We start from the raw sequence: 13887 nt of genomic DNA on the forward strand, positions 1-13887 counted from the left end.
GAATAACATACATCAAACGCTCAGATGACACAGTGATCATGGATAGCGCAAACAGATGGATCACTGCAAATTGAACTGCAGTCAGTTTCATTCACAATAGTAATAGAAGTTCCACTATTAATGGGACTTCTAGTAAAATGATAGTAAATGTTAGGTGACCTCTGAATATTCTTGTATTATGATGTATTTTCATTGTCTTCAACGGCAACCGCATTCAATTGGTGAATAAATGTTGCAATTTGGGATTAGTAACTGCTGCCCGATTTTTTTTTTTTTTAACTTAACCCCCCCACATTTAAATCAGACCTAAGTGGTCTGAGTGAGGGAAATAGCGCCGCCCATTTCTCTCTTCAATTCTGTCACTACAGTTACTCACCCGACACCCATCCAGTGTGTCAGTGCTCAACCAGTCATCAGAGAATCAATGGCCCAAATGGGCTGAAATGAAAATCTTTCAACAATACGGTTTAATCTTTATTGACATCAACCTTTATTGACTACAACCTCGAGGCAAAGATGTGCATTATCTGCTGCATGGATTCACAATGTCAACATTATTTTGACCTTTTTACACAAGTTTTATCCATAACAGCCATTCGAGGGGGGGTAAATATAAAGCTAGAGAGATGACAAAACAGTTTATATTTTTAGTTCATTTTTCTTTATTAAAAAGTGAAACTGTTCGTTTTTGTCTGAATGGAAAGGCAAAAACGAGGATGGAAAAGTCAGGCAATCGCTCATCTCAAGGGTCTCTGGGCTTGTGTCATGAGGGTAATTAATCTCTGCTTAATTAAGCATTATTAATCATGTTAGGAATATATGAATGAATCGCATCGGGAATCATTTTGCATATTACTATTAGTATTTAGTAGGACAGGAGTTCATAAATGATTTTAAACAGTTTTGTTATTTGTACTCCACAACTTGAGGAACAAGAAAACGTTTGCCGGGGGACTTACAACAGTACAAATAACCTTACGAGATAACAAAAGCGCACATGGACCATCTGGTGAGTGTTTGAGGTATGACAATAAAAATCATACAGTCCATTTCACCGTTTGTGCCATTGTGATCTCTTTCAAACATTTTTTTATTGGTGTTGACCAGATAACAATACTGTAGTTAATCTACAGTACATGACTTTTCTTTGGGCAAATCAGCACATATAGAGCCCTTGGGACAAAGGTGATTATTTTAGCTGGATGTTGTAGGGGAGATAGTAATTAAATTCATTGAGATGTGTATAGAATTCCTTACCTGTCGTGTAGAATTGCAGTACAACATAATTACTTATGTTAACCCTCTCCAGGCAGGTGTTGTGGATTTGCAACAACTAATTGCTAATCCCCTAATTAATACACATTCATATTATATGAGCCTTTTTTATTCATAAGAACTACTAAACTATGATGCACAATATGAAACAAATATAGCCTATACATAAACATAACTATATGTATTCATGCTATAGTTTCAATTGGGCTCACAATACCCATAATTATCTTTAAATTAATGGAATCTCGTTTTTACTTAACTGCTAAATGCAGACTGTCCATTACTCTGACTATTACCACATCCAATATGGCGACACCATTGACGTACATGAGCAGGCAAACACAGCTACGGCAAGATCTGAGAGACATGTCGTCACGCCTAAATGTGTGGTTTTTTTGCTGACAGAGACGAAGCATGCTCGACATAACACACTGTACGCCCCTTGTTGATAACCATCTCCATTCAACAACCAAAGAAATTATAGTTTGGTCATACAACCTGTTAATTTGTTGTGTCGCCCGTTTGGCCGCTGCTGAACTATTTTGGATATTCATTGTCAAATGTAACTCGTGGTCTTTTGTCTTAAAGCGCAAAACCATTCATATGAATTAATCATATTACGTGTCTGCAGACAAGGATTAAAATAAACCCACGAGAAGAATTTCCCGAGTTAAAAAAAAAAAAAGGCCGATATTGTAAACCATTTAACTACACTGCAGCAGTCCCCATAGCAACAGAGGAGAGGGAGGGCGTTATCAGAGAGAGAAGGGGGCGGTGATGATTCAGACCTCTTGAGCTGACATCACTAACTGCACTGTATTTTTATACTAAATAAACGTCTGAACCCCAAATAAAAACAATTACAAACACAAACACTGAACCCCTAATAGTCACTTTTGTTACATGGCAAATACTGCATGCAAGACTGGGAAATCCCCCAGTTTTTAAAATTCCCCTCCACAAATATGGTCAGTTCCACCAACGCCCCCTTCATAAAACCTCATCAATGCGTTGCCTCCCCCCTAATCCATCTGGCAGATACCATTCACTGCAGAGGGGATGATCCTCCAGATTTTACTGTGGCGGGATTGCAGTGCACTGGACTGTTGAAAGCAGGGGAGCATCCAGGCTGTCGTCTGTGTGGGGTGGGGTCTGGCTACATTGACACCACCACCAGACACACACACACACACACCCACACCCACACAGAGACACGCACACGTACGCACGGGCTGACAGAGGGACATAGAGAGCCACAAAACGGGAGACAAGAGGGGGGGAGATTGTACCTGAAGAGGAATATCATACGGGTAAGGAGACAAATGGGTGGATGGGAAGGGGAGGCAAAGACAAAAGGGGAAAGATCCACAATGGCTGCTATAGATTCACTTCAGGTCTGGCATTCCTTTATCAAAAATCCAGCTGTTGTTCCTTGCAGTCACAGTGATATGTTTTTGACACATTGTGGAGGGATTGTGCAGCGGGGGTGCTAATTTCATCCCAGTGGTTATTCTTGCTTGTGGTAAAAGCGCGGGCCAGGATGAATGGAATCCAAGCAGTTAGCCTTGTTAGCGTAACATATTGCATTTGAAACTGTGGTATCGATTCGAGTCACGAGGTGACTAGAATGTAGCAGTTGTAATATGACACATTGACCGTAATGATTGTGATTGTTGAGCTACGCAGCTGAGTTAAGTGCTGTGTATTGTTTGTATAAGCGCTTCGTTGATATGTGTGGTTGATTTAAGCCTATACAAGTTGCCATTACATACATACAGGTACATTATACTTTGTAAAAATGAAAAGGTATTACTGCCTTGTGGATTGTGGCTAAAATCAATGCAATTCAACAGAACAGACGACAACAAAATTAGTGGTTCTGTGTAAAGCTTGACTGTCTTTTGCTATTTGTACCCAGAATGAAAGGAGACACCCCAGTGAACAGCACCATGAGCGTCGGCCAGGCCAGGAAGCTGGTTGAGCAACTGAAAATTGAGGCTAGTTTCTGCAGGATAAAGGTAAAGTAACACTGAGCTCCTCACAAACTGGACAATATTGACCATAGGCAACTTTATGTACAGCACACCATTTATAAATGAGAAGTGCACAAAAATCAGACTGAGTGATGTTAATATTTTGGTAAGCAAAATATTAGAAACACCATCAACATGTAGTGTAGTTAAAAGCAGAATAATTCATACATAAATTGTATTGAATGTCAATAGGACATCGGTATATCTAATTTGGCCATGGAGTGTATACTGTAATGCATTAGTACACATTTTTCTCACCTCACAAGTTATGCCTTATTGAAGTAAATAAATGAAAATTTGACAAAGTATATACTGTACCTAAGCCAACGTTGCTCTTGCAAGTCTTGTTAACAGCGTCATGTTGACGCTGACATTGGTGACCTTGAAGGCAATTCTTCCTGTTGGAGCCATTCCAAATCATGTCAGCTTGTACTGCAATTTTCCTGGTGGCTAAACACCTTGCAGGGGACTCAAGAAGTACCCTGCTCTGCTATCAGCACCAATCAAGGCCGCGTTATTGGCAATTGGCGGTGTCGTAAAAGAGCAGTTATTGTTCACAATATTGATATTTTATTTATTTATTATTTTACATCACGTTCATAAGATTGACAACTTTCTGAGAACATTTTTCAGTTGGGGTTCAAAACATTCTTTTGAAGATTAGACGTTTCAGATGACATACAGTGGCACCTTGCGAAATGAGTTTTTCAAGATAAGGGCTGTGCAAAGGCAGATTTTTTTTTGCTTGTATGGTGTCAAGTGACCCGACTCATTTTACAAAAAAACAGCAGTTTGGCTTGATAGAGTAAATATTTTTCAAAAAAAAGAGGCTCCAAGCTGATGATTGCCACTCTCAGCAGAAGGCGCATGTCAAATTAAACATCAAACCACGAGAATTACACGTGCATTTGAAATAACCACGAAGCCTCCATCTATCATACAGTGGGGAAACACCATAGCCACATGGGCTAACGGTTAGCATCTACAGTATGTGGCATTGTTGTTACCATTTAAACAATGGATATCTGAACCCAAACGGTGCAGTAGGTTATACAAGACAATATAAGTCATGCAATCTTTATCCTTTGTGAAGAACGAATAGTAGTGATTAGCTGAGAGAGGGGTTGAGCTATCTCAAAGAACAGTATCTCCATCTGTCTTATACTCTCTACCATTCTATTTAATTAGGTCATTATTTGATGTTTTTATAAAGTATAATATTATGGAGAGCTGTACCAAATGTTTTATTACTTAATTGTAGTGGTAGATTTGTAGTGGTAGATCCTACACTGCATCTTACTGGGAGTTGTGTGCTTACCTAATTAGCTACATAAAAGTGGTCAGGACCTTATTCGGTATACGCAACACAAAACAACCAGAAAAACAAGAATGGTTAAAATAATACCTGTTACATGTCAATCAAAATGACGTACCATAACCATACATCAGGAAGTCTTCTGTTGGTTTTACTTCAAAGTAACTAGCCCATACCTGTCAACTTGTACGTTTTCCTCATATTTTATAAGTTTTTTTATCTCAAATTGTGTACACAGTATTACAATTTTTGTACAGGAAAAAAAACAAAAAACTCATTTTTTGTTAGACCGATCTCGTCTTGCCCATTTCGGCTCTAATCCGGAGCGTCCGTTAGCGATTCCGACTGCAAACTTCGGCCGACTTTCACGAGCAAAGTTACCCCCTCAACCCCCCCGCAGCCACCCCCCGGTTGAGCGATAAACACTGTTTAAGATTCTATATAGAAATATCCGTTCGGTTTCCCCCACCTCTCCCGCTGAGCGATAAATACTGTGTAAGATTTAAAAATAGATACTGTGTAAGATTATATACAGAAATGTACAGGCAAATTACAGCTTTTGTAAGATTCAGCACAGCCCGGGGTTGACAGGTATGCTGGCCATTTTCTGCGTGGGATATGGACATTGCAAGATAAGTACGGGTTTTAAGTGAGTACTATGCAGGACGTTTGCGTTGGCTATACAAAATGGCCACTTAGAATGAATTTGAAGCAGGTGCATTTAAACAACAGGCCCATGCTCAAGGACCGCTCTGACCCTTTGACAGGTATCAAAGGCGGCCGCTGACCTGATGGCGTACTGCGACGCCCACGCTTGCGACGACCCCCTGATCACACCCGTGCCCACTTCGGAGAACCCTTTCAGGGAGAAGAAGTTCTTTTGCGCTCTGCTTTGAGCTCAATCAGGGATTGTTGATACCTTTCCAAAAAAAAAGTACAAATGAAGAGTATGTGCAGCGTGCATGTGTACGAGCAACTACGGTACTTGCATATGGTGCCCGTGTACAGCACACAGTCCACTACAAAAGGAACTAGATCGTTTATTACATGATTATGAGTCAGAGCCATCACTGAAAGTTGCAGAGTCTAAAGGAAAATAAACATAAAAAACACCAACTGTCATCTCTAAGAAAACGTCATTTTAAAATATGTCAATCTCACCTTAGAATAACTCAGAGGATACATTCATGTGGAAGCATTACGAATGTTTATCTGGGCTGTTAGTCCGACATTAAACCGAGGTCTGTTGATTCTTTATAGCCATTAGTGAGCTGTAATCAGGTCAACAAAAAAAAAAAAAAAAAAAAAAAAAAAAAAAAAAGATCCAGATCATGTGTGTGTCTGTGTGCTGCTATCCAATATATGTTGTATAGCGCAAAGGTAAATTACGGTGTATAAACACAGAGAAGTCATCAAAAACATTCAACACCATCAACACTTCATACACCCACACAAAACTAATGAGCCATACACTACACCTCGTAATTTAACACCATAAACAATCATAGGGACCCATTTTCTGCATATGCCTGAATTGTATTCCCTGTTTTTGCTTTTGTTAATGTTTATTATTGTGACTATAGTTTGCAATTATGTCATAGTCGATGGATCATAATCAAGCCATTTGAAATATTTTGCTGCTCTGATCAGTTTGTGTAAGTGTACCTAATAAAATGGATCCTGAGGGTAACTATATATTCTTCAGTATAGCAGTTACAATATAGGTGCTGCGTCATTCCCGTCCTTCAACAGCTTTCCAGAGAAAATCTCTGATAACGTTTTATAATTATTTTGAAGGCAAGTATGACACGTCTTACGGCTATTTCTGCATCATTTTTGGAATCCTTGTCAGAATATTTTCAACGTTTTGTATGACATTGCCATCATTTGACAGGAAAGTCATCACCAAAGAACATTAAGCGCTGAAATAAAACCTGTGATGAAACGACGTTCCTTCCATTGTGATTTTATTTGTGAAACGGCTACTGCAGTGGACATGTACATTGTATTCGCAAAACATGTTTCACAGGTTTTTACGCCCAGCGCATGAGCGCCAGTCTGTGAAAATAGCCTAAAGTCACATTGTTTCTGGGTTGTTGAAGACAAGGCCACAGATCAACACAAACCTGCAAGACTATGACCTCAAATGTACAGTAATTGCAGTGCCCTCGTACGTGGTCAGAGACGACACAGTCGCTGATGCATTTCGCACATTCATACCAGAGCTGCTATCGACCACAACGCAAGCCCACTCGCTCACCATGAACACTGATTAACCTGAGCCAACATTCAAGATGAAGTGTCCCTTTGATCTTTCATCTTTGCTGATGTCACAACCGCCAAGCATCAAGCCTGCCCCTTACAGCCAACACTGAGTTACAGATGTTATCACATATTGTTTGTTAAATGGATGACACAAAACATTTGTTTCCTTGCCGCATGTCTTTCAGCTACTTGACAGTGATGGAATGACAAGCCTTACGTCATTTACACTCCCTCGATTATGACAAAAGAACACGAAACCAGACAGATCGCTCCCTCTCATGGCCCTCAGCACCTTTCCGAACTGCTACTGTTTTTCAGGTTATCTTCTGTAAACAATTAGTATTTAGCCGCTTTTTAAATTCTCTTTATTTTCTTCTTTATCACTTCTGTCTGTTTGATATATTTTGAAGATCCCCTTTCTTCCAACGACACCATGAATAATGTTCTATGAGATATTGTCCTCAACGCCAACTTCTGGTTCCATATTCTTTCACTAAATTCATTTCTTAGCACGATACTTAATATTAAAACCTCTGGCTAAACTGAAGTAAATTCAATGTTTTTTTAAGAGGTTAGAGAAAGATTTTACAGCTGAGCTTGTATTTTAAAAAATGGGGTCGGGGGCGGTTTGGGGGTTTACCATAGTCATTTATGCAATGATTTTTACTGATCAGGCCCACCTGACGTCACATCTGAACTACAACCTTGGTAAATGTTTAATGTAGACACGACTCAAAACTGCCAGAAGTAAAAGTCTTGTTAAAAAAAAAAAGAACTTCAACAACTTGACTTTCAAATTTATTTAGATCATTCTTAAGATCAATTAAAACATGATACAGATAGTGAATGAGTGAAAAGGCATCAACAGTGAGTACAATTAAAAGTTTACTTCAATAAACCTCATAGGTGTGTTGCAGTGTTTGTTCATACATATATATACATATATATATATATGTATATCGTGGATTTAAATCTGTTGAAGAGCTGATGAACAGTTTGAACTACAAAAAAATATAAAAGAAACAAACGAAGCTTTATAGGAAGGCGTCGCACCATTCTTTAAGGCAGTTGAAGCAGTCACCTTGTTGTTTTGAGTTTGCACCACAAGTGTCCTTAAGCCATTCCCGGAAAAGCTCCTGATCTTTCTTGAGCAGCAGAAACTGTCCGAGGACAACGTATGCCTGGTGAACGGAGAACAGGAGTTGAAATAGTTTTAAATCATTCTCTGTATCTGTAAAACGATAAGATTACTTTGGGACATGGCACAAGAGGGCATGCTCAGCTACTGCCGTACGTACAGTTTTTTGTTTTTGTTTTTTGATTAACATGTATAGCCTAGAACTTTAATTATGAGTCCACTGCCGTTTTAGCACAGTTCAAGATTATTGGAACTAGGTAGAAAACCTGATTTTGGGCCAATTCTGGCCCAAAATAGGCATACAGATCCACAAGACAGGTTTAAAAAAAATTAAAAATAAAACTCATAAACCAAGGACCTCAAAATGACTATGCGCACATACAGAAGATATGAAATAATAATAATTCAACTGAATTTAACATACCTTATCAAAACCTTTCTCCTCCAGTCTTTTGCCAAGGACCTCGCCAATGCCGCCAAGAGCAAACACAGGTTTTTCTCCTATTGGCTCGGTCACAAAGTCACGATGTTTCTGTGATGTTGAAGACATGGCTGCCTTGTTGAAGGTCACAAATCAGGTCACAGATCAAACAAACCTGCAATACAAAGGTCACAAACACAATACAAAGGTAACAAACACAGCTGACTTGCAACTGCCCCAACTTTTGGGTTTTACAAACTTTCTAGCCATCGCTTGGTTGATTTTTTTTGCCTAGTGTTGCGAGTGAGCAAAGTGAAAAAACGAGCCCCCGAGTCACTGATGCACTTTCAGCTGTTTATGGAACGGTTTATTGTTATACTCTCTTTTCTAATGTTTTATTATAGTCAAATATTCATATTTTACAACACAGTGCTATTATCTTTCCTAAGAAAATGTAACATAACATTTTGCATTGTGAGGGGCTGGAACAGATACAATTTGGTAACTTTTTGTTCTCCTTTTGGATCTTTCTGGTGCATTCACCTACTTAATTGTTAGTTTATAATCCATAAATGAAAAGTTCTAAATCATCAGGTTGCAAACAACTGAAATCAAACCAATGACCACAATGCCCCACGTGTATTAGTTTAAAGGATTAAGCATTTCGGTGATTACATCATTTCGTAAATCAGCATCTAAATGAGAACCCTTGAACACACAGAGATAGTACGGTCATCACCCTTTATATTTATTGACAATAAACCAACCGTATGCTTGTTGGACAAATTTATTTATGTTTCAGCTCTAGCAACAATGGAGATGTCATCTTGAATTGCGCGCGTAATCTTTCCAACGTCAACATTAAAAAAACACAGGGGCTAAATTCAACAACATTGTCGAGTTGCTGATGTGAAAACAGGAACTGTTTTCATACATAGTTTTCATACATAATGTACGGCCATGTGTTTAGACCATGTGTGGAAAGTATAGCTTGAGAAGAGTGAAACAGGCGCCAGCTACTAATGTCTGAATGAGGTTTCCATGTTAGCTAAAGCCGTAAATGAAGCTAAACGTGCGTCTTTTCATGTTACTTTTGTTGTCAAACGTCGAATGGAGTTAGTTGGAATAAAACTGTTGGTTGGATGACAATATCTTACCTCCTGGGTCTGAAGTCGTGTCGTAGTGTGAGAATAGCTGAGTTGTGCTTCACTGCTTGCAACGCGCTTATTCTTTTTCCTGCTCGTGTCTTCTTCGGCGTCTTTTTCTTCTTCGGTGGTAATTGACAGTTGGAAAACCATCTTAATGGCGCATTACCGCCACTACATGGACTGGAGTGGTGACTGAGAAAATGTGAAAGTTGATCATAATAATACTAATAATAATAATAATAATAATAACAATAACAATAACAATAACTATAACTATAACAACAACACATCACTATTTGCCAATACATTTTCAGGAAGAAATACATTTATGTTGCACCAACCCTTGGTTTTGCACACAATTGTTACTTGTTGAAAGCAGTGGTTGCATTTTCCTTTAGTTATATAGGTCATAGTTTGCCGCCATAAGCCACCGGTGCGCTTTACCAGTATTTTTCCACTCAACCGTCCAATCTGCCAGTCAGTCACATCTGCCTATTTCAGGATTACCTGATGACTCACACACTATCACACTAGATTGTTCACTACATGCCGATGCAAGACTGCAGTACTTTTCCATGGGTTGTCCTTTTTGGCATTTTGCTACAAGCACAATGAAAGTGTGAGTACAGTACAGTACATGACCTCACCCCAAACCCCTTCCCAATCTTCTAAGATTTACCGAAATGATTATGTTAATTGCATTTCTAGCTACCCTAGCTACCCATTTGTACTGTACTAGCCACAGGTATTGATAATTCCAATGCTCCAGTGTTCTGCAATTGGGTTCAACAAATCTGTGTACATAGTGTTTGCCTATTGTGTGTACAGTTTAGATGTGTCACATTTTCATACAGGTAATGTTATCATTCCTTCTTTTTGGAATGACCTCCCTCCCTGTACCAACCTGCCTCTAGATATTGTAGAGTTGCCTACCGGTTTCCCTTCTGCCCCGAGCTTCCTGCTATTCTGCTTTGATAAACGTATCTGCTTCTGATTTACTTAGGGTTACACACATGCAAATGAAATGAGGCTACTATCTTATATTTCTCCCTACATTTCAAGAACAGGCATTTAGTCATACCAGTTTAACATGCACTAAAATATTTAAGAACAACACGGATGTTACTGCTTGATCAAATTTTATTAATAAGCAAGAACGGAACACAGCATATTTTGCATCATCTTTCCTCTCATATTTGTGCACATTAATGACCTTGCATCTCCATTTTTACACTAACACATGTAACATTTGTGGTGCTCTTTGGGATGAGAGAGAAGCATCATATCAGATTTGGATCAGTTAGTGCAACTTTTATAGTTTGGTAAACAAGTCTAAAGTTCAGCCATAATACTGGGAGCCAGGCTACATGTCAGTCCTGTGCCATCTGGCTCCACGTTGAGCTTCTTCACAACTCCATCTTCCACCAGCATTGCATATCTGCAGCACAAATTAGACACATACTCAGTTGGATTTGAATAGCAGCTGAAAGAACTGGGTATATTTTATGTTACGGTCCAGGCTGGTGTCAAAAGAAGCCATCTTATTGTGTGGCTGTTTCAATATTATATTTCATTTAAGTGACAAAAAGAAGCTTACAAATTATGGTGTGTTGTCGCAAAACTAAAACAACGTGTACCTTACCTCTTTGATCTCTTGTTTCCAAGTACCTGCACAATCTGATCACTGTCAAGTAACAAATCCACAGCCTACAAAGCAGAGAGAGAAACATGCTGCAAACATGGTCTCAAAAACGTACTCAACAACAAGTCTGATTGTTTGGTTTACCTTTGTGAATTCTCCAGTAGGATCAGCCAGCATTCGAATCTGTGGGAGAAATAAATTCCCTTACCATCAATAAATCACTGCGACTGACAAAAGTGAAGAATAAAGGGACACAGAAAATAACTACAGGATACAGAATAGCAGTGACGTATAGTAAGCGTGGAAAACAATGTTTTCTCTAAAGCGGACCTTGCCATCTGCTCCATGCTCCTTTCCCCAGGCAGCCATGACAAAAGCATCATTCACAGACACACAGGCCACCTCCTGTATGCCTTTACTCTTCAAGTCATCTGCCTGCTGCACAAAACCTGGGAGGTGAGTCTGAAAGCAAAAGCAGAAAAGTGTCACGTCTTATGGCAAAGATTATAATAGCCAGGACATGACTTGACAAATTTTGTTTGTGCTTGCCTTGGAGCAACCAGGGGTGAAAGCTCCTGGTACAGCAAAGAGGATGCCTTTCTTCCCCTTAAAGAGTTGATCCATTGCCACCTTATTTTTCGGCTCACCCTCTTGGACTTCCACTGCAGGGAGAGAGTCGCCCACCTGAGAGAATAAATAACACTGAGTAAATATGGTTGGTTGCTGCTCCACGTTTGAGTAGCAAAACACATCTGGTGACATGATGCATTTTATCTAAACTTATTTTATTTAAACGATTTATGATTTTTGTCACTACGTTGAGTAAATATCAGTTCTGAAGTGTTCCAGATGATGTGCATGGCACTGTGCATAATTGTACAACGCTTTAATACACTTTTTAAGAATGAGACATGTCTCGGTTTTGATTACCAGTTGGGCCTGGTGTGTACATCAAGGTTGCAGTTCATACTCATGTTAGTTCTAAGTGACAGTCGCTAGAGGACGACAAAACTCAAACATACAGCAGCAACTCGGGTTAAAATGGCCGAAAAGACTTTATGAAATATAAAGTCTGACATTGACGGATGTTTTTATTATATGTACTTGAGTATCCAAAGTTCTTCTGACCAGCCCGGTCACAGATGTACGTAGTACCACGGCATATACTGACAAATGAATTTAAATGAATTTAATAAGTGTTTACTGTGTATATATCGAGCGCACATACGCAGTGATTTGAGTGAAACCATTTAACGTTCCTAAAACTACTGCTGCACTGCCCAACCGTTTTTGTGCTCAATATATGACCCCTAACAACGCAATGTTTCACAAGTTTGCGTAACGTAATCCGATCTCTGCTCGTTATCTGAGACGTTCAAAAGACCACTAATGTATGCAAAGTAGACATGCTGGTTCAAGCAACGTTTACTTCACATATTAGGTCGCAGGTGCAGCGGAACTGCAGGTAAAAAAAAACAAAAAACTCCACAAACCAATTCATTGCGAGCAAACGCAGTCACGGCGACATCATGGCCGTTAGCATGGCGAGCTATCAAAATGTTCACACTAATTCGGTAATTGGCTAGACGATACATTTGGAAAGTAGCAAGTGTTATGTTGTTCATTTTAATATCTTACCTTAATCGGCATTTTGGTCAACGATGAAGAGTGGATCAACCTCACGTGATTTCCTACAAGGGCGCGTTTAAGGACAGTGGTAACAACTGAAAGCATGATATGCTTGCTAGCTTACGTTTAACAAGCTTATGTGACGTTGAAGCGTGTCCCGACGATGATTTTTGCAGTGAAGGCAGACACGCCTCCAACCTGGCTTCACTCTTCAACTGGTGACTACAGGCTCACCTTTACTTTTCTGGCCTTGGCCAGGCCCACTAAATCTTTATTAACTGCGCCATTTGCTACCTGGAAGCCAATGCATATGATGAGTAGCAAAACGTTCGATAACATTTGAACGCAGCAAGTAGTTATTTCACGATAAAGCAAAGTTTTGTTGCAGCAAAATGTATTCAACTGTTAGTTTCATGGCGGATATGATTAGTATTAGCCACAGGAATTGTCGGTTAGGTTCACGTTTTATCTTTTGACCCTAAATGTTACCCTTTCATCCTGAAATTTAATGACTCAAAGTGACCAAAAATACAGAAACATGAAAATGCCATTGCGTTGCTTTGTACAGATGGTGCACCGAGGCTGTTCTGGGTCAAACTTGATTTGATTGAGATTTACCAGTTTTTGTGGGAATGTAAAATCTGTTAAACTGTACATATCCTAAATGTGTATGTTTATGAGACAGTAGTATTACAGATCTTAAAACGGTCCTGAGAACTGTCAGTATTTCCACCACATTTGCACAACTACTCGAATTGGGTCACAAGTGAATCAAAAACAGTGAACGAATATAAGAACGATCGTACAGAAGTCACACAGGCCAGTGGGTGCCTTAAGTGCTAGACCTGATCCTGCAAAAAACAAATAACTGCAATATAGCAAATAAAAATACTCTCCCTTTTCTCCCAACATTGATCAGGTATTAATAATCCATTTGGCAAACAGGCTATAAATACATTTTGAAAAGCCCCGTAGTTCATAATATGATAGTTATTAGGATATTCTTGGCCCAGGTCAAAAT

General features: G+C 39.3%; 3 protein-coding genes across 3 annotated transcripts; 1 reads left to right on the top strand and 2 right to left on the bottom strand.

Annotated features, from left to right (window-relative positions):
• The first annotated feature begins 2339 nt into the window (after positions 1–2339).
• gng3 (guanine nucleotide binding protein (G protein), gamma 3) lies at positions 2340–6572 on the top strand. The gene is made up of 3 exons (XM_086012637.1): positions 2340–2585; positions 3194–3293; positions 5391–6572. The coding sequence occupies exons 2-3, from the start codon at positions 3195–3197 to the stop codon at positions 5517–5519; spliced, it is 228 nt and encodes a 75-aa protein (XP_085868763.1). The 5' UTR covers positions 2340–2585; position 3194; the 3' UTR covers positions 5520–6572.
• Positions 6573–7673: 1101 nt separating this feature from the next.
• Positions 7674–9762, bottom strand: banf1 (barrier to autointegration nuclear assembly factor 1). Its single transcript, XM_086012510.1, has 3 exons — positions 9605–9762; positions 8451–8622; positions 7674–8069 (listed from the first exon to the last, which is right to left on the bottom strand). Exons 2-3 carry the CDS (start codon positions 8574–8576, stop codon positions 7923–7925), a joined length of 273 nt encoding a protein of 90 aa, XP_085868636.1. The 5' UTR covers positions 8577–8622; positions 9605–9762; the 3' UTR covers positions 7674–7922.
• A 955-nt stretch (positions 9763–10717) lies between these two features.
• prdx5 (peroxiredoxin 5) lies at positions 10718–13112 on the bottom strand. The gene is made up of 6 exons (XM_086012468.1): positions 12876–13112; positions 11787–11921; positions 11568–11699; positions 11382–11420; positions 11238–11302; positions 10718–11033 (listed from the first exon to the last, which is right to left on the bottom strand). Exons 1-6 carry the CDS (start codon positions 12969–12971, stop codon positions 10928–10930), a joined length of 573 nt encoding a protein of 190 aa, XP_085868594.1. The 5' UTR covers positions 12972–13112; the 3' UTR covers positions 10718–10927.
• Positions 13113–13887: the final 775 nt, after the last annotated feature.

Source organism: Filicampus tigris, chromosome 17, assembly GCF_054856515.1.
Source record: "Filicampus tigris isolate MCC_2025a chromosome 17, RoL_Ftig_1.0, whole genome shotgun sequence".
In the NCBI taxonomy this organism is placed as follows: domain Eukaryota; kingdom Metazoa; phylum Chordata; class Actinopteri; order Syngnathiformes; family Syngnathidae; genus Filicampus; species Filicampus tigris.

Excerpts from the sequence above, each read along its gene's own strand:
- gng3 (XM_086012637.1), top strand. The coding sequence starts at position 3,195 with ATGAAAGGAGACACCCCAGTGAACAGCACCATGAGCGTCGGCCAGGCC. Across the intron at positions 3,294-5,390 it reads CTAGTTTCTGCAGGATAAAG|GTATCAAAGGCGGCCGCTGA; the intron begins GTAAAGTAACAC and ends ACCCTTTGACAG.
- banf1 (XM_086012510.1), bottom strand. The coding sequence starts at position 8,576 with ATGTCTTCAACATCACAGAAACATCGTGACTTTGTGACCGAGCCAATA. Across the intron at positions 8,070-8,450 it reads AGGAGAAAGGTTTTGATAAG|GCATACGTTGTCCTCGGACA; the intron begins GTATGTTAAATT and ends TCCGTTCACCAG.
- prdx5 (XM_086012468.1), bottom strand. The coding sequence starts at position 12,971 with ATGCTTTCAGTTGTTACCACTGTCCTTAAACGCGCCCTTGTAGGAAAT. Across the intron at positions 11,421-11,567 it reads AGCATGGAGCAGATGGCAAG|ATTCGAATGCTGGCTGATCC; the intron begins GTCCGCTTTAGA and ends TTTCTCCCACAG. Across the intron at positions 11,303-11,381 it reads CTACTGGAGAATTCACAAAG|GCTGTGGATTTGTTACTTGA; the intron begins GTAAACCAAACA and ends TCTGCTTTGTAG.